Raw genomic sequence first — 20,481 nt, 5'->3', positions numbered from 1 at the left:
ATATATTTAATGGATTACATGACACAAGTACTTTTCTCCTGAGATTGCATTGCCCGGTTCACTTTGTGGTCCCGCTGTGGTGTGTTGAGTGAGTTATTGCCCTCGTCCTGCGGTAGGCTATTCCGCTGATGACTTGCAGTGCGAACAGCTCCTTGTAAAATACTGCGCCAATAACCTAGGGGCTTTATTCCATCTCAGTCTGCCACTTTGTTCACTTTGGTAATTGAAATATTGGACTTCGTTTGGACCACTGCCCTAAAATGTCTGGTGTATTTTGTGTTCTTGTCCCCCCTCTTCTTCTACTTCAGACCCTGGTCTCTGCGCCTCATCACCCCTCCTCCTCCTCCTCTTCATCGCTGAGTGAGTCAGTTCGAAACAGCTGCATTGAAAATGTGAGTACATGCGGGGTTTCTATTGTAGCCTACTCTCTTTAAATGTAGCCTACTGTCAAACATTTTTCTTTCAATGTAAACGGGTTGAAATATATCGGCTGATGAGTTGAGATGCTGTTTCTCTCTGGTTGGATTTGGACTCCCGATTTGTTTCGGCTTGAAAAATTCTGCTGACGCAAGTCATTTTCACCGTCATCACACCACTAAATTATGTATTGAGGACTCAAACGTGATTCAAAGCTTGCCGTTTCAAGATTACATTGGAAATGCGTAGGACGGTGATCCAAGTCCCCGTACTGACTTTGATGTTATTATTGCAATTTAAGATAAATAGGCCTACACGGACACACGCACACGCACGCGCGCGCACGCACATACACAGACACATACAGAAAAATATCCATATAAAATATCCTGTATAATAGATTATCATGTCAGATCATCGATTTGTCTAAGGTTATTGTAGGTCTGTTATGGAAAAGGGTAGTTGGCAGAATTAAATTAGAATAATGAAGACCTAGGCTACAATACCAATTGCACTTAGTAGTCCTCCATTAAGTACAGTATTAGAACTGCATCAATGTGGAAATGAACCTTCTAGGGATGCATTAACGCTGATTTAAAAAAAAAGTCCATACTTCTCTCAAGGCAGCACTTCTGAGAACACAGGCCTCTCCCTTGGCAGCCACTGTGTTCAGTGCTCCTGTACTCTATAGTGTTCTCTGATGTAGCGGCTCTCTGCAGCCTCCCAACCCCCAGGCACAGCACTACTCTACCTCTTCATCCCATTGGTGGATGATGATTGAATGATCAACGCTGATCACTTTATTCACCTTGTTCTCGATTAATTTACTCTCTCTCTCTCTCTCTCTCTCTCTCTCTCTCTCTCTCTCTCTCTCTCTCTAATCAATAATTGATTACTACTACTGCTACTAGTACATCTCTTAGTGCTACTACCACCTCTACTACTACCAATAATGAAAGCAATACAGACCTGACTGCACCGTCTCCAGCACCATTCATCGCTGCCTCCGTAACACCCTCTCCCTCCCCCTGCCTCCTGCCCAGGTCCGCCCCAGATGCCGCCGCCGCCGGACCCCCTGGTGCTCCAGGTCCCGATGGGGCCCCGGCAGGCCCCCCCAACACCTCCAGCAACCGCAGGCTACAACAGACACAGACCCAAGTAGATGAGGTGGGCAGAGCTCAAGCACACACACATAAACACACACACACACACACACACACACACACACACACACACACACACACAGAGACACACACACACACACACACACACACATGCACACACAAACAAAAAACGCACACACACACACACACACACACACACACACACACACACAGATAGACACACACACACACACACACACAGATAGACACACACACACACACACACACACACACACACACAAACAGATAGACATACACACACACACACACACACACACACACACACACACACACACAGATAGACATACACACACACACACACGCACACACACACACACACACACACACACACACACCACACACACACACACACACACACACACACACACACACACACACACAGATAGACATACAAACGCATACAAATTCACACACACACACACACACACACACACACACACACACACACACACACACACACACACACACACACACACACACACACACACACACACAGACTGGTGGACACAATGATTTAATGTGTTAACCTACAGCGGTGCCTCTTTGTTTCTTAGACCTTCCTGCCATATACGTATATTTTAAAACATTGCAGATTTTAAGTATTTTAATGTTCAATCTCTGTATCTCCTTTTAAAATCCTCCTCAACCTAACGTGCTCCCCCGGCGCGGCGCTAGGTGGTGGACATCATGCGGGTGAACGTGGACAAGGTGCTGGAGAGGGATCAGAAGCTGTCAGAGCTGGACGACCGGGCCGACGCGCTGCAGGCAGGGGCCTCCCAGTTTGAAAGCTGCGCCGCCAAGCTTAAGAACAAGTACTGGTGGAAGAACTGCAAGGTAAGCATCTTTTCAGACACCAGAGCATGTGCCAAGAGACACACGCACCAGTCACACAACGTCTGAGCAAATATTGTCGATTAGCGGCATTTGCCTAAGTGTGTTATGAGTTGAGTTAAGAGTCAGAGTTAAGCGCCTTGCTTGATCATGGTGGAATTTGGAAGTGGTTGCTGTAGAATTCCACCATTTGGAGGGTGAGCGGGTGAAGCCATAGCAGCGTGCCAAGGTGGGCTGCACTGAGGCGTGCACGCAGCATATGCGCTAGGGAGACCATCTTTCCTGCACTTGCACACACACACTAATGCTCACATGCACACAAGCATGAGGATACACACACACACACACACACACACACACACACTAATGCTCAAATGCACAGTACACACACTGAAAGGAGCGGATGGGAAGGAAGACTTCAGGCCACATGCTCATTTGAAGGCTGATTTAACAGCAGGCGAACAACACTGTGTAATAGTACAAATGAATGATAAAACAATACCATGTTTGTAAGTATTCATTTTGTGTGTATGTGTGTGTGTGTGTGTGTACGTACCCCCAGTATGGCAGGTAGGTCAGTGTTGTGTTCCACATGAGAATGCCTGAATGAAAGACGCTGCGGCTGTGTCACATACGATATGCCTGTTCACACATGTGAATGTTCTGTTCTTTCAGATGATGATCATGATGGGGATTATCGGAGTCATTGTGGTTGGAATACTTTTCTGTGAGTACAGGGTCCTGCTTATTATGATATAGTTGGTATACTTTAGAAAAATACTATAGAATGTACTTAACACTTTCCAATGTTTTCCAATGACAACACCGGCTGCAGCAAGTCACTCAAAGTCAAAGTCAAAGTATTTCATTTATCTAATTCACAGTATAACACAGGGGGATTCTGAATAGCAAAATGATTTAGACATGACAGCAACAGCTATGTATAGAAAAATATCATCAAGCGTCATCAATATGGGCAAAAATGAGCAAAGACTGGCAGAAATGCCAAAAAATATACATAACACTAAAACCAGAGCCGTATAAAGAAAGAGTTGCGACAACTGCGACAACAGGTTCCCGGAAGTTGGGATGGAACTCTCGGAGACGGTTTGTTGACAGTTGTTTTACTACTAATTACCCAAATTCACAATCCTGTATATTCTCTATATCTTGAAGGCTACTAGGCAGTTTAAAAGCTAACATAGGCACAGCAACTGTCACTTTGTCACTCGCTTCCGGGAACTATTTGAGGCTTACACAAAACCATGTGACCAATGGAATTTTGAACCCCCATTGTCGCAACTCTATCTTTATATGGCTCTGACTAAAACACACAAGCAGCGGTTCCAGAGACTTTAAGGATGGGGAATATGGACCTGGGAATGAGAGTAGTTATATAAAGCTTAGGAGTAACAATGAATATGAACGTTACATTGAGGTGATGATCATTGGATGTCCATAGGAAGTGAGCTGTGCATCCATTGGATGGATGTGCGCATGTGATCAATGTAATCACTAAGATTAGCGTTGCTGGTTAGAAGCCTGATGGCTGAACAAAAGACTAGGAGTTGAAGGCGGAGCCAGTCGTCAGGGCGACCGTCCTCAGGCTCACCGGATGAGTCAATCCTACATACTTAACCTTGACATTTAATTTGATTGCTTTTAAAGACTGATGTTCAAATTTGATGATTTTAATTGAAATAAATACGAATGCTCACCTATGACAACAATTTCAAGCTATGCTGCTCGGTGACAGGCTGTAACCATAACAGACCTCAGCAAAATAGATCTGGTGTAGTTTACATTTACATTTAGGGCATTTAGCAGACGCTTTTATCCAAAGCGACTTACAAAGTACATTTGTTAGAAGAAGGTGAAGCAATATATCGCTATTGGTATAGTAAGGATGTTCATAGAACCAAGTGCCAAGCACTAACAATCGCTGGCTAACCCATTCCCTGTAAACAACAAAGCTAGCTAGGATAAGATGCTAGCTAGACAACTAAGTACTATAACTAAGTACCACATACATAAGTGCGTACATCAAGTGCCAGGATGTACAACATACAATAAGTAGGAGGGGTGGGAGGGGGTAGCTCTGCAGAGTCTAGGTGACCTCAGAACATAATTAATACAGCTACCTCAACAAACACAGCCAGTGCACTGCCAAACTTGTAAATAAATATAAAAAATATATATTTTCACATCTTACTACTAATACTATTCTCTCTGAAATCCTGTCTTTTTACTTGGTCATGATTTATGTAACCAAACATTGTTTCTCAACTTGTCCTATTTTCTAATGTCAAATCAAAAAAGAGCAAAAGAAGGTATTTGATTAAAAAAGGATAACAAGATTACATTTTATATTTTTTGGTTCAGAGTTAGAGACACATAAAAATGCTCTTTGCACTTTCTATCTCACAAGCCCACATCGGGAATAGCTCCTGCAGCCTTCCTTGTCAATTATGCATGACTGCTGATAAGTCAATTATTAATTCAAGCTTAAATGAAACAGTTACAAATGCAAACATAAAAACATCTGCTGGCTGTGGAGTGGACCTCGCTGTGTAATGTTTGTGAAGATGTATGAAGTAAAGCTATTATCTCTCTCTGTATGTCTCTGTATGTCTCTCTCTCCCTCTCCGACAGTGTACTTCTTCTACTGAGCTCTCGTCCATTCACCTAGAGACGGACAAATGGACGACGCAAGACGAGGGAAGAGAGGAAAAAAAAGACACAAATCCACATCTACTCCTCCTTTTTCTCCTTCTTCTCCTCCCTCTCTTCACACAGTCTTCCATCCCACACCCTGCATTCATACACCACAGAAGTATGTCCCCCCTTGTCTCTCCCTCTCTCTCTCCTACTGTTGTGACATGGACTCTCGACCACATTCTCCTATCTTCTCTGCATATCATGCATTATTGAAGAGCATAGCTGGAAAGGAAGGAAAGGCAGAAGAGAGGGGAAGAAAGTGATGGTAGGAGAGAGCTAGACGGAGAGAGATGGCGGGATAGATAGAGAGAGAGAGAGAGAGAGAGAGAGAGAAACAGATAGTGGGGAGAGTTTGAAGGCGCCCATGGGAAGGGGTCTGAGAAGAGGAGACAGGCCTCGCTCTCTGGGGGAACGTCAGCATAGGACAGGAGGAGACCCAGGACAGCCCACAGAAGTCCTGTCTGTCCCCGATATGCCACAGCTTCTTCATTCAACCATTTTCAGTGTCTGACATTTGTAAATTAATACTGACATGCCTAACTGACATTGTCCCCACCCACCCCCGACCCTACCGATAACAACCATTAATACTTACTAATACAAGTTCATGGTTAGATTAAGATTAGGATCATTTTTTGCTGTGTGTGTATGTGTGTGTGTAATTGTGATTCAAGGCGTTGTAGCTAATAGCTTTTTTTTGTTGGTGATTCATCATATAGATCCTTCATTTATTTGTTTATTTATTTTCCTGTGCTTAGTGTCTTTCACTTAGTCTCTAATTTCTGAATGGCTTTATGTTAATAATAACAAATAAGATAAAGTGACCTGTAAAGATGAGGCTGTGCGTGTGTGTGTGTGTACTCTTGTGTGTGTGTGTGTGTGTGTGTGTGTGCATGTGCGTATGTGTGTGTAATGAAAAGACAAAAGAAATTAAGGTTTAGAAAGACCATAGTGACATATTTTCTTTTCTCCTTCCCCTATAGTCAAAACCTAATTTTGGTGTAAACAAAAGCAATTTTAGATTGAAAACAAAAAAAGAAACCTCTATGAAGCTGCTAATTCTCGAGTCAGGTCTCTTCAGTCCTGTTGGAAGAGATCTGCAACCACGGTGGACAGAGTGGCACAGAAAAAAGATTTAAATAAATGAATCATCAGAAAAAAAAACGACAATCTTTCTAACCAGGACTGCTCCGACTTGTGAAGAAAGGTCTCGCCCAACCCACAGCCATAGTCCGATCTTAAGCCTGTGTTTGTACTGCAGTTGCTCAGAACTTTGTATCCACTTGTTGTTCACCCTTTGACCCTCCTCCTCCTCCTCCTCCTCCTCCTCCTCTCTGTCCCCCTTCACACCAGACACACACCTTGTCACCGAGAGAAAAGGCTGAAGTGAGGTGCTCGTTTTCAACTTGCATGGCAAGGGTGTCCATAGTTGTGTGTGTGACCTGTGTATCTGCCATTTCTGAAACGAACTGCCGATTTATTTAATTTCAGTTTGGTAGTTGTTTAAAGGACCTGTGTATAAATGTATCTTTGATCTAGGTATTATTACTGCGAATGCAATGCCATGATGCTCCATAGTTAGGACAATGTTTGTTTAATTCACTTGTGTTTTGAGGGGGAAAAATACAATAAGTACAGGGAAAGGAAATCAAGTGGTACAATACAACACTGGTTTAGGTCTTTGAAGGAGTCTGGTCACCTTGGTTTCTTCATGCTACCGAAAGTTGGCTCAAGGTTGTTGGAAGTTTTTTAATGGTTGTCAGAAATAACGGAAAGCCAGATAAAAAAAAAAGCTAAACTTACTGTTAATCACAATTATCGAGTGATACTGTACAACACTATAACTGGGTAATTACCATTGAAATGCAGTGAGAGATGCAATTGGAAATTGATAATTCTGTAAAATTGCATGCTTACCACTTTTGCTGATGCCAATAAAGAACTCATCAATAGAAGTGTAAGTGTGCTTGATTTTATTTTAAACATCAGGAATTAGTCGTTGACATTTGATGTATTTAGTACCATTTTTTTAATCTGCTAACTGTGTTGCACTAAACTGCAAACAAATGCACTTAAGAAGGCATTTCATACTATAAAAATATTAATAATGAATACAACAAACAAAGACTTTGAACAGAACGAGAAATATACAGCTGGATACCGGTTTTCCCCAAATCACCTAAGGAATCTTCCAGAAATAGTCCTAGAGATAAAAAAAACAAATTGCACTTCAACACTGAGACCACGCGACAAGGTGCAAGTAGAAAGGGCTTGTAAGGACAAGTTTAGGTGTTTAACATACGTTCTATCTCATGAGCTGGTAGAAGAACAGCACGGTGATCAGCAGGAAACCCAGCCCCATCCAGTAGATGTCTGTTCGCGCTATGGATCAGAGAGCAGCTTCACTCACACATAACTGAGCTGAAATGTGTGCAGCTTGACGCAAACATGCATTAAGGTCAGCAGCAAGTGTATAAAGGGTCATTTATAGTCCCCTTGATGCGTCGTTCTGGCTAGGCCATGAATGGCACACGTGAATGGACACGCAGTTCGTACACTTTGCCAAAATGCCAGAGGTGTCACACGACACATCACCGGATGAACTCTGCACCAGGGCCCTGATTACGTCCTTTTGGTTCAGTTTTTGGCACAGTCCGCACACGGCGACTATAAATTATGCATTATATGAATCCTACATGTGTGCTTTGCTGCCATTTTATTTGACCAAATAAAGATGGTGGGCAGCTCAGTGACCTGTGTAAAGTGTCATGTTCATTCCTTTTTGAAAAGCGGTTCCCAGTGCATGGAACCGTATATTTCAGATTATTTTATCTTAAGTAATTGAGAAAAGAACTTCGCCAGTGGAAAAATAGACCAAAGAGTAAGACAGCGTCTACAAGAAGCTTTCCTTTACCGGAGGCGGGCGGCTGCACCACCAGGCTGGTGGAGACGGGGGCCCCCAGAGCAGGGTGGCTGACCCTGCAGGTGAGGGTGGTGCCGGGGGGGAAGCTGCGGTGCTGGAGGTAGAGGTGGGAGGACAGGGAGACAGTCCCGTCACGGTGCTGACGGTGGCTCGACAGGGACACCTCCCCGCTCAGCTCGGTCCTCTCCCCGTCGTCAGGGGATACCGAGAACCACTCCATCTAAACAATACAATGATTAGATCATGTTTAGTGTACAGAAATGTAAGATCTATACTGACGATGTCGGTGATGTCCTGAAAGGTATAATGTGAATGACGCGTAAGGTGAGCACCGTAGGACCATACAAACACAAAATGAATAACCTTGAAATTAAGGTTTCAAGGTTTAGAAACATTTAACTCAGTTTTGTGGTACTCTTTTGCATTCCTATTGTGCTCTCAATGTGAGAGCTGGTTCAATAAAATGGAACTAACTAGTTCAACTATTATAGTTCATTATAGTTATAATTAATTCAAATATATATATATATTTGATTGGAAGAATATAATATATTCTTCCAATAAAATTATTTTATTTGTCGATATAAGAAGGTTGGTAATAATGTTAATTATCGGATCTACCCAAGTTGAGTTTCATATAATTTAAGGACCTTGCAATCCAGTGGATAGAAGTTCTGGCAATTGCAGCTCAGTTTGTGGGGAAAATCCTGAGAAACCAGCTTGTCCTCTGAGAGGGACACACGTGGAATTTCTGGAAAAAAAATCTATTCATTAAATATACTGCATTCACACTAACACAGCAGCTAATTTATGTAATCAATGAAAGAAAAGTAGGAAGTAACTGTATGTTCTGCCTAGGATTGATATGTTATCATGTGTAGAGGGAAAACTCACTATTGACATGAAGTCTAATGGTCTGCTGAGCCTGGAAGCTGCCGACGTTGATTGTACAGATGTACGTCCCCTCATCTGATACCTTCAGTTTCCGCATGGTCAAGGATGCATTACCATCTGCAACCAGCAGGGCGGGGTCCACGCTGGAGCCGTCTCTCTTCACTACTGCACTCAAAATAAACTAGTCAGAATCTTCATCTCAGGCCCGGACCTCTAAGATGTCCTCCATGGCCTCTCGGATACAGAACCCAAATGTAAGAATCTGCTCCAGTGTTTATTTCTAAAAGCCACCATATGCCACTTGACTTTAGAATATAAATAATAATAAAATAAGTATGTTTGTCAAAAATACATTCTCCACACTGGTTGCTGTGGTATGATGCCGCGCTGTCACCTGCTTCTGAGTGCTCCTGTGATCCAGTCAGCTTCAGGTCCATGACCCCCCTGCCACGCCCCTGGTGCTGCAACCACCACTCCACAGAGATTTCCTGTCCCACTTCCTGCAGCGCCTCCTGCTGCCTGAAGCCACAGTTTAGGAGCACATCCCTGCCCAGAGGAGCGGTGAGCTCCTTCTCCCTGGAGAAGACCATGAACACCACTGGAAGAGAGGCAGGTGAAGGGCCATGAAACAGACATGAAGATGCTGAAGTCACTCAGACACTGGGCATTGAACGGTCAAAGCCTATAGTTTTCGACAATGTATATACGCTGTTGATAATGTCTACCTCAACTGTCTGTACTGTTTACATTTGTTGTGAGGATTGATTTATTCTCTGTATTTTGTGATACAAAAAAATTGAATATATTATTTATTTTTAGTTTCAAAGTTTTAGTAAAAAATGATTACTGTCCTGTGATTGTGTTGTGATTAGGGCTGTCAACGAATATTCTAAATTTGAATATATATTTGAATAGTTTTTAAAAACAGACATTTGAAGGAGAAAATTAATATTCAAATGTGGAAAAACACATACCCGCAGCAGCCGCGGTGCGGCTCTCTGCTTTGCAAGTGGGCGCACTGCATGACGGGTCAGGGACATGTCACTTAATGTTATATTTGTTTCAATCACTGAATGAAGCCTGCCATATTTGGGACAAGAGTCGGGACCTTAAATTGCTTGCACAAAACTCTTGATCAGCACTCAGCATTTGTTTATTGTTGTTGTTTATTTAAACCAGGATGTGCAGAGAGCGAGTGAGCGAGGTCTGCGGTCTTGGCCATTAGTTTATTTACTTATTTTTAGTAATTGTTGTCAAATATGTTTAAACTTAAATAAACTACCTATACAAGTAGTTATGTCTCGTTGTATTAGTTTGTCCTGTTATTGACGTAAAGCGCATCATTGACATAATGCGCAGAGATATTCGAATAGTATGAATATGTTTTTTTTAGAGGGAATATTTGAGTCATTTTTGAGCATTTTTGTGATGCCCCCTGATTTCCCGTCTTTTATGCTCCTATGTTATGCAGCGTTATATTATCTTAAGAGGGTTGAGAGGTTCACCCTCGGTCAGCAGGGACCCCGACTGGCTCAGTGGCAGGCCGAGCCTCCCCTCTCCCGGGGTCTGGGGCCCCGGCCCTGGGTCAGCTGCTGCTGGTGGTGCCGGGTTCCTCTGGAGCTCCAGGGTCCGGAGCACCAGTGCGGTGCTGAGCGCGCCGCCCTCCAGCTCCAGGGAGGCGATGAAGAAGTGGCCGGGCACCGGGCGGTCCTCGTCACCTCCGGCGGCGCCCCGGGGGAAGTGGTAGCGGCTGATCTCACACCCCACTTCCTGCTCGTTGCAATCGGCGTGGAGCAGCAATTCCACGTCAGGGATGGCGGGGGAGGACGCTGAAGAGAGAGTGGGGGGGGAGGGGAGGGGGGAGAGGAGGTGAGAGGGAGAGAGTGGGAGAGTGAGAGAGAGAGGAGTGGAAGGGGGAGAGGGGGGAGACAGAGGGATGGGTAGTGGAAGTGTGGAAGGTAGGGAGGGGGAGAGATGAAGGGAGAATGATAGAGAGGAAGGGGGAGGGGCTGAGATATGAATCTGATGTTCTCATTGCAGGCATGTTTATTTGATCAATTTTAAAAAGTGGAGCAGACCTGTGGCTTCTATGAGGACGAGGTCAGGATCCGGGACGGCGGGTGGGACGAATGGGGTGAGCGTGTCAGGCACTTCGTCTGGACTGACGGACACATCTCTCAGGACCAGTGTAGCAGGGCTGCGGGAGAACTGAGCTCTGTCTCCCATGTCGTCCAGCCCTGATGCCTCCTCCACCAGGGAGCATGACAGAACCACGTCGGCAACTCCTTCGCCTGGAAACAACACATGTTGATAGCCCCATCTCGTGGCCATTGAGATGATTATCTCAGGAGAGTCCCATCTTACTCCTTTGGAAACGGATTTAACCTGTGACTTTTTGGTGAGAAACTGCAACGAGTTGCAAAGTACAAAGGTCATTGAATATTTGGATGCTTCTATACAAACCTCATCGGGATAGGGCAGGATGTGCTTTTTTGCTTACAATCGATACTTAAATCCATTGTTGAATAGCCATGAATATCGAATATGAAACCAACTTTACCCCGGCATCCCAACCTTTATAAACCTAGTAGCCTATGTCTATGATGGGGCTAAATACAGAGTAGGCCTAGTTATCGAGATACAGGTGGGGAAACTTACTTTAATGTTATATGGCTAATTTAGGAAATGGTTACATGGTCACGGGGGTTCAGACAGTGGTGTTAAAGTGTGTTTAGAAAAATATGTATATTCTGAACCTACCGGAGGTGTATGTCATTAAGTATCCCGTCAAAAAGAGAACTTTAAGCATATTGTCCCACGACGTCAGTTTCAATAGGATTGTTTAGGATTTGTACAATAGCCTACACTATGCTTTCACTTTTGATTAGACTTGAGCCTATTCAATTACGACTTATGTTGGTATATTCCTACAAAACCTTGAAGAAACGACTAGTCCTACATATACGACATGCCCACCATATTATAATATCTCAAATAGCCGAATATTAATAATATTCTCATCCCATATCATCTAGATGGCGTGTTTCCAGCAGCAGTATCAAAGTGAAAGTGCGCGGCGCCCCGCCCATCAGTTTCATCCATCCAATGGCAAGAGGCGGAGATCAGTTGCCATTCAGAACTAGTCTAGTATCCTACTGAACCAGCATGGTTATTTTTTTATTCTGACTTTAAATACTTTAATATCAGCATCCGACTTTAAACTCAGAATTCGATTAAAGTCAGAACTGCAAAAATATAATCACATGTGGCCCTAATCCTCCTCCGTAACTCTGCATCGGAATACACAACATCCAATCAAAACCTAGTAAATATGTGAAGGCCTCGTTGGCTTCATCTAGCGGCCATAAAGAGCACCACATTACAAGACAGACTGGTTCAACGAACCAGATCAACGGCCGAGTAGTGGTGGATTTCATGATTCGTTTGAAAGAATCAGTTTGCGTCGGTCAGTTCGCCACGAAGAGTCGTTCATTCGTTCGTTCGTTCGTTCGCATTTCCGGTAGCGGTGAATCATGATTCTCAGTCACTAGCCGTTTCTCAATTCGCGTTCTTGTGTGTTCTCATGTACTTGCGTTCTCGATAAACGTCATCAGTGGTAGCCCAAGCACTGTTCCAATTCCAAGTACGCGAGTATGCGAGTACTGTCGTAAAACCCGGAAGTGTTCTCGATGCGTTCTCGATGAGGCCGTTCTACCGAGGATGCATCGGAGGTGACTCGTGTGGACTTGGGACCGTTAAATATCCCAGAATGCATCATCGAGTCCGCTGCTGTTCCAATTGCAGGTGCCTACTCGTGTTCTCGGAAGTCTGTACTTGAAAGTCCGGACTTGCCAAGTACGTACTTCCAAGTCCACGAGAACGTAGTCCGTGTACTTGGTATTGAGAAACGGCTCCTGAGTGGGTCAGACTCGGCTCCTCCCTCGTTCTCATTCTTAAATGAATCACGATCGTGCAATGGTGCAAACGGTCATCAATCAACACAACATTAACTAAGTTCCTTTTAGCTGAGGAGTGCTTCATGTTCGGAATCGGGATGTTGTTGCCCGGCTGACTCTCGTGACTTCTCAGTCCTCGAGTCTTCACCGCTAAACATAGTCAGTGAACGAATGGCGACTTGCGAGTCAGCGACTAGTGGGTGGAGCTGGGAGTCGAGTCTCAGAGAACGAACGAGACGAACAACGACGAACGAGAGCGGCGAATCAGTTCGGTTTGTTCGTTTTAAAGAGTCGTTCGTTCGAACTGATTCGTTCGTGAACGAGCCACCACTACGGCCGAGGGACATCCTACTACATCTATGGAGGACCGTTTGTAAACTTTTGCTGCTCAAAAACTTGCTTCACATTTAGCTCGAGCTTTGATTAATTTTTCCCATATTTAGCAAATAAACACCCTTCCAAAATGCAGTGCAATTTCCATGTCACCTTTCACGTATACAATTTGAATTAGGGACCGTTCGGAATTTTGGAATGGACCACCGGAGGAAAATAGGGAGGGACGTTATGTCTTAATATTCTTTGTTGAGGGGTGGGTCACCCAACAATTTCTTGTCTGAGGGGGGAGGGGTTCCTCAATTTTTGTCATAAAACAGCAACATTTCAAAGTGCTTAAAAAAGTGCGTTTGGAGCATATTTTTCCATGTAGCTCTCAGTCTTGGCCCCCACCCCACCCCAATGATGAACCACACCTGACCCTTCCCCCTTAATCACAGGCATGTTATCAACAACGAGCCAGGGCCCGGTTTCCCGAAACCTTCTTCAAGCCTTCTTAACGCTACATCATGCGTAACCTCTACTTTAAGTTCTACCTTAACATCACGTGTGTTTCCCGAAATGTTCTTTGCTACGAATCTCTTTCGTAGCCTATGTCGTTCGGTTGGTCTGAAGCGCTCGTAGAACCTTCTTAGCTCTACCGTAGTGATGTTGCCCCTGACACTAGTCGCCGCCACTACAGTAACCTTTAGAAATCCCTGTTGCGCATGGAACTGCCACATTGGCAGTGTCGGGTTTCACCAATATTAAGTACAGTAGCCTACATATATAGGCTTCGGTACAGCAGGCAAGGTCAGTTCGACTCGCTTCCAATAATTGCAAAAACTCGCAACTTCAAAAAATGAATTGTATTTATTTTACAATTCAAAAATTAACAGAACCGTCTTCTAAATTAAGGAAATGATACTGGGAAACAAATAAACCATTATAAGCAACGAGTGAACTTAATAAGCGGTCGAAAGATTTTTTTCAACCACCGCAACCACCGTTTCCCTTGATGGTGAGCAAAGCCTGCACCATCAAAGTAGCAAAAATCAAAGCAGTCTCAGCATAAACAGTAGCCTATTATATGATAGGCTTAATAAACTATTCAAAATTTAGCTTTCATTTCAAAATGTCTATTTTCATAAATAATAAGTCAGACACCTTTGTAAACAGAAAATCTGAAAATATCCTAATTTCAACGGCTGCGACAGATGTAATTAAGGATGTGAATGCCTCAATCTCCTCCGCTGTTTCTATATTTTAATTTTTTTTTTTTAAATCAGTGTAGGCTATGTTATCACCCATGGTTAAATAAATGTTTAGGCCTACTAGAAGGATTTTGAGCAATCAATGTTTTATTCGCAAAGACTGCAATATTTTTTAGAACTCTGTCATGCACCTGCGCATGAAATGGAAAAGCACGTTTCAGCATATTCTTTCTGGACAGCGCCCTTAACGAATGACGTAAGGAGTGTTTCCTAAGAAGACTCCTAAGAGACCGTTCGGGAACCACGCCTATAGAGGTAAACAAATGATATGTCTAAACGTAGGAGTCTTCATAGCGCGCTAAGAGTGGACGTTATCGGGAAACCGGGCCCAAAGCTCTTCTGAATGCGCAGAGATTCCACAAGATGGATCATATCTGAAGCTGACTGGTTCCACGTTGCCTAGCAAAGTAAACATTCGTTGAACGCTTCTACTACCAGCAGAAACGCTAGGAACATAAAGCATGTCAAATGTAAGTAACATAATTAATATACCTTTCCCATATCTGACCCAACTCTGTCTCTGGGACTTGCTGGTGGTTGACTGGTGTGCATTTACAGTAGCTGCAGGTATTGCCCTGTGGTGGCAGGTCATAGTCCACGCATTGAGGGACTGGACAGGCCCAGAGCTTCCCGGGAACCCTCCACAAAAGGGTCTGAAGTCTGGAGCACTGCTTGTCAGCGAGAGCCTGAAGGGGCCGACAAACAGACCAGACCAGATCCAGCAAGGGCTTGGTCTGTTTGTCGGCCCCTTCTCGCTGTTTGGAAATGAGGGATCACCCTGATCATGGTTTATTCAACCAACCACTGGTGCTTCTTGTTAATAAAAATAATATTTGTGTTCCTTTGGCATGGTGTGTTTGTTTGCGTTTGTGGCGGGTGGGGTGCTCCTGAGAAGGGCATGGATTTAGAAATCTTAACGTTGTGGAGCTGGATAGAGGAGTCCTGGGAACGGGGTGATGTACAGCTCAGAGTAAACTGACATGCATACAAGATACAGTCTAGATTGTCCACTTGAAAAGAGCTAATTTCCCTGCTGCCTACTGACTTGATAAATGTGCGGTTCACTATTCACTTAAGAAATCTGACAAATGATGAAGGATCTAGGGAAGAAATTAAGGATTTCCCGGATTAGAAAGGGTTTATGATTTCCAAGTCATGACACATTAAAGGTAATTTGACCTTGGCTGCATTCATTCTTTGCAGAAGATACAGGCCTTTATCTTTATCTAGTGTAGTAAGTTGGCTCAGCAGTGCATTTTAAGTTATTAAAGTAGACCACAGACAGACACACACAGGAATTGATACAGATAAGAGCAATAGGGAAATTAACATGAAAATGAAAGACAGAAAGAGAGAGGCAAGAAATACAATATATATAGACTTTCTGAAAAAACCTGTGTTTTAACCCAGAGTCTGTATCAAAGCTAGGGTAGGCAATTTGGAGAAACCAGTCAGAGTAAGCTAGCCTTTGAAAGTATCCAACAGAAAAAATCCCACTCCTCCAATGAAAACAATGACAGCCATGTTGATTGCAGTTATTTTTGCTCATGCTATAATTAAGTAATGCTTAAATTTAAATTACATTTAAACATAGCTGGTCAAGGACAACTTGTTTGACTTCTCCAAACTTTTACCTTTAAAAGTTCTCAAAATGTAATTTGTTATCTTATGATACTTAAAATTATCCCTCACACACACACACACACACACACACACACTGAAACCATGTGCCTATCTGATTGCGTGAGGTGAAGGTCATGGCTGTGATGCAAGCTATAAATGACAAGCGTGACGATGTGGTGGAGCTAAGGGGAAGGTTTGAGAACACAAGATATTCCATCACTTCTTTCTTTCTTAAAGGTCCCATGACATGCCACCAGGTGTGGCGATTAGACGTTACAATCCATTTTGGAAATCTGCCCCTAAAGACATCACAGGCGTGTCCACCTAGATGTGTGACGGATAGATGAGCAACGTTTGCTACAGTCCACTGGGTAGGCTGATAGACTGATCTATCCAACACACATCTAGGTCAGAAAGTGGGACACGCCCACTTTCTGCCCCTTATGAAGTCATAGGGGGCAGATTTTCAAAACGGCTTGTAACGGCTAATCACACCACACCTGGTGGCATGTCATGGGACCTTTAATAACCTTCTTTCTAAAATTCTTCCCACCTGCTGAGAAAGTACACACTCAAATAAACACAAAATCGTGGTATGTATTCCTTTCTTTCTTTAAAAAAGTAATCAAAGATTTAAGCAAAAACAACAGTTAAACAGACATTGTATCACACACTGTGAAACATATAACAGGCATGCAAACTGGTTTGGGGTGAAAAAGGTGAGAATGATGCGTGAGCCCAGGAAAACACAGTATAATATAAATAAAAAATAAAAAAAATAAAAGAAAAATTATTAACAAAATATATATTTAAAAAATATTTAAAAAAAATATTTAAAAAAATGAAAAAAAAAAAGATAAAAAAAAAAAATTTGACCTGTGCGCATGTTTTTTTTTAACTGCACGGGCAAAAAAAACATGCACGCAGGTCAAAAAAAAAACATGCGAGCAGCAGGTCAATTTTTATTTATTTATTTTATATATATCTTTTTTTTTCATTATTTTTATTTGTTTTAATTTTTTATTTTATATAATTTTTTTATTATAATTATTTTTTTCATTTTTTTTTCATTTTTTTTTAAACTTCTAAAATTAAGGATTTTTTTTTAACCATTTTCTAAAATAAATAAATAAATAAATCAGTGTAGGCTATGCTATCGCCCATGGTTAAGGCCTACTAAAGTTACCCACCCTAAATATTTCAAAAAGGCCGACCACATACACCCCTGCATGTGCATACAGACAGATGACCCAGATCTGGGTTAAAATTTCCCAATTAATTTCTTGTGCGTCCAGGAGTGAGTTGGCTGAACCTGTCTCCCTCCAGCTGCTGTTGCTTCAGCATCTTATGTAACCAGTAGTCGACCGCGGACTGGATATCGACAGCGTTGGTAGGACGACACCGCTACACAGGACTTTGGTCTCACGCTGGTCCTCTTTATTCTGTTTGAATGGCGACACACAAATCGTGTCAACCATCAACAACTGCATCTATGTTCAGACCTCCAGCTTAGATAGATTTCTCTCTCTCAAATACATACATACATACATACATACATATAGACGTTCTACATAAAACACGTGATCGTATAGTGGTTAATTTATGTAACAACATGTGAACCCCCACCATGAAAGCCCACCTGTTTGAATGGCGACACAAATCGTGTCAACCATCAGCAACTGCATCTATGTTCAGACCTGTGCAACAAAAAGTAACAATTACAATCTAAAATAAAAACCAATCATAACCGAGAGCAAGTTAGCAAGCTCGCAGCTAGCTTTAGCTTTAGCTCAAGATGGGGTCGGGAGTACTACTTAAATGTAAATATAATCATCATTTCTGCACATAAATGTCTGTTGCTTTCCTATTATTCACCACTAGGTGTCCCTAGCGTACTACTCATTTGAAGCTTTGAGATCGAACCACTTTGGTGGTTCATCTGGCTGAGAAGCTTTGACGTTTCATGAGGCATCATCTCGACACCACTACTGGTCGGTACAGAACGAGCCGTAACCATTAAACATATAAATATTGTTGGCCACGTCGCTCACGCGTACTCATCTCCAGTTTAGATAGATTTCTCTGCGGAGGTATGTACGGTGCACGAAAATGGACAATTGATGCAGTGGCGCCATTCAGTCACCAGGTGGCAATACAACGACACATCTTCATGATAAACATTTATTTTGTAGTAGGCTAGGCCTAATTCAAACTAAGCGTACTTCTAACCCTGTTACACTTACTGCAACACCATCCCCATAGAGGAGCTTCTCTGGGACGGAGGCTGGAGGGGTGGTGGGGATCACCATAAGCCTCGTGCAGATGTGTGTTACTGTTCATACTTCACATGTGGTATTTCTCTGGTTGTCTATGCATGCAAGTCACATGCACATCTGTGTGTTGAAGTGTGTGATTGTGTGTGTTTATTTGTAAGCTGTACACCACCTCTATGATTATTAAATAAATTATCCACTCTATGGCTCTGTAAACTGAGATCCCTGTGCCCAGTCTGAAATCCGGATTGTACCCTGAAATCCCCTCCTAACGAGAGGGAAAGGCAGCGACTCGTAGCCAAGGGAAATAATCAGATTAAAAGCATGTAGACGGAGAATAAGTTGGGGTTGAATGTGTGCATGTTTGTGTGTGATCTTGAATTAATTCATTCTTGGGTACGTTCCGTCCCCAAGAAATCTTGATCCTGAAATACGTGAACTAATTTCTTGAGCAAGTGTGATTGCAGAGGAGCGCTTGGCATAAGCTTTAGCTGTGGTATGGTCAGCCGATTGAGTATTTAAAAAGGGGGCTACAAGCCAGACTGGGGTGTTTGATAAGGGATGCATCGATATGAAACGGTGGTCAGATATCAGAATACAATATCAGGGTATCACTTTTGGAGAATATTGCTGTACGATCCAACATCAAACATTTTAAGAAAGCTTCATCATCTTATGGGACGCTTTGAAGCTTTTAATAGACATGTATAACATGTCATTGGGTGCAGCATGTGATCATCACAAATGGTCTCACCTTATTACTTAGTTAAGTCAAAGTGATGGGATGGACTTTGGACTGTATGGGTTGAGGACTCAACACGTCCGTTCAGGGAAAAAACTAAATATAGGTTTTGTTTATTAATCTGGCTGTTTGTGTAGTCAATGCAACCTGTAGGTGATGTTGCCCAGGGGGGCATGGAGTGTGGTTAACCCTTTAGGGACACCTGTCCCAGACCGCTGGATTAATGGACGGCTGGGTTTATTGATGGATAGACTGGTGGGTTTATTGATGGATAGATGGGTGGGTTTATTGATGGACAGATGGTTGGGCCTATTGATGGACAGATGGGTGGGTGTCTAGATGAATGGATGAACGCATGGGTTTTTGGATGAGTTGATGGATTGACAAATAGTTGATGGGTAGATGGATTTATTAAATATATAACCTGTTCTGTATCTTCCTAATAAAAATAAAAGCATATATTATTTACTCAAGGAAAATATAGTGGAGCTTTAGTACCCATGATGAGCAAGGCACCAAACCAAACCTTTTCCAAAAGATGTAACCTTTCCTTTGCGGATTCCCTTGACTCCTCTGTTTAAAGCGACCCTCCCACCGCCCTCTCGCCCTGAACTCTCCACCCTCTCTCTGTTTCCATGGCTGTCTGTCAGTACGCACCGTGAAAGGCCTGCTGATAGCCCTGCCCTAATGACACCGAGAACACTGGATCTGTACGTTTATTTCCCTGGGCGTCAGGTTGAGGCGGGCTGACGCACAGCACAGTGGGGTCTCTGTGTGGATTTGTTCAGGGTGGGTTTGACATGTTTGCTGGCCGCAGCCTGCTCCCCCGGATCAGGAGGAAAAGGTGACGTGCTTGTATAATAAAACAAGTGGGGACAGGGTGTGTGGGGAGATGACACGTGTTTGACAGCGAGTGCTAGCTTCAGCTAACAACGGGTCTTCTCCGATACCCTCACCGTGTCTGGGCTGTTTTTTGCAGATTCTGCACAACTCCACTCACATCAACTCAGCTCTTATTAAAGGGATTGGAGCAGTAAAAAAAAAGATTAAAAAAAATATATATATATATATATATGTGTGTGTTGGTCTGCATATTTTGTGTGTGTATGTCTGTGTGTGCCATTTTCTGTGTGTGCACACATGCATTTATGTGAATTTATATATATATATATATATTTTTTTTTTTCCTTTATTACCGATATATATGTGTATATATGTGTGTGTCGGTCTGCATATTTTGTGTGTGTGTCTGTGTGCCATTTTCTGTGAGTGCCATTCTGTGTGAATTTTGCGATTCTGTGTGAATACATGTACATGTGCATGCATGTGTGTAC

At 42.9% G+C, this 20,481-nt stretch overlaps 2 protein-coding genes across 2 annotated transcripts; one reads left to right on the top strand and one right to left on the bottom strand.

Moving 5' to 3' along the window:
- Positions 1 to 18: 18 nt before the first annotated feature.
- On the top strand, positions 19 to 5,101 carry LOC311351806 (vesicle-associated membrane protein 3-like; the record flags this gene model as incomplete). The annotated part of the gene is made up of 6 exons (XM_084471943.1): positions 19 to 27; positions 309 to 364; positions 1,461 to 1,584; positions 2,277 to 2,435; positions 3,108 to 3,159; positions 5,085 to 5,101. 6 exons carry the CDS (start codon positions 19 to 21, stop codon positions 5,099 to 5,101), a joined length of 417 nt encoding a protein of 138 aa, XP_084328069.1.
- A 1,999-nt stretch (positions 5,102 to 7,100) lies between these two features.
- Positions 7,101 to 12,032, bottom strand: tapbpl (TAP binding protein like). Its single transcript, XM_084471397.1, has 9 exons — positions 11,728 to 12,032; positions 11,046 to 11,258; positions 10,473 to 10,796; positions 9,362 to 9,565; positions 8,968 to 9,132; positions 8,724 to 8,824; positions 8,065 to 8,293; positions 7,453 to 7,532; positions 7,101 to 7,353 (listed from the first exon to the last, which is right to left on the bottom strand). The coding sequence occupies exons 1-8, from the start codon at positions 11,774 to 11,776 to the stop codon at positions 7,456 to 7,458; spliced, it is 1,362 nt and encodes a 453-aa protein (XP_084327523.1). The 5' UTR covers positions 11,777 to 12,032; the 3' UTR covers positions 7,101 to 7,353; positions 7,453 to 7,455.
- Between the last annotated feature and the right edge of the window lie 8,449 nt (positions 12,033 to 20,481).

The sequence above is a fragment of the Micromesistius poutassou genome (genome assembly GCF_964030765.1).
Source record: "Micromesistius poutassou genome assembly, chromosome: 8".
NCBI lineage: Eukaryota > Metazoa > Chordata > Actinopteri > Gadiformes > Gadidae > Micromesistius > Micromesistius poutassou.
The sequence above is the reverse complement of the archived record's forward strand: the minus strand, read 5'-3'. Positions and strand labels throughout refer to the sequence as shown.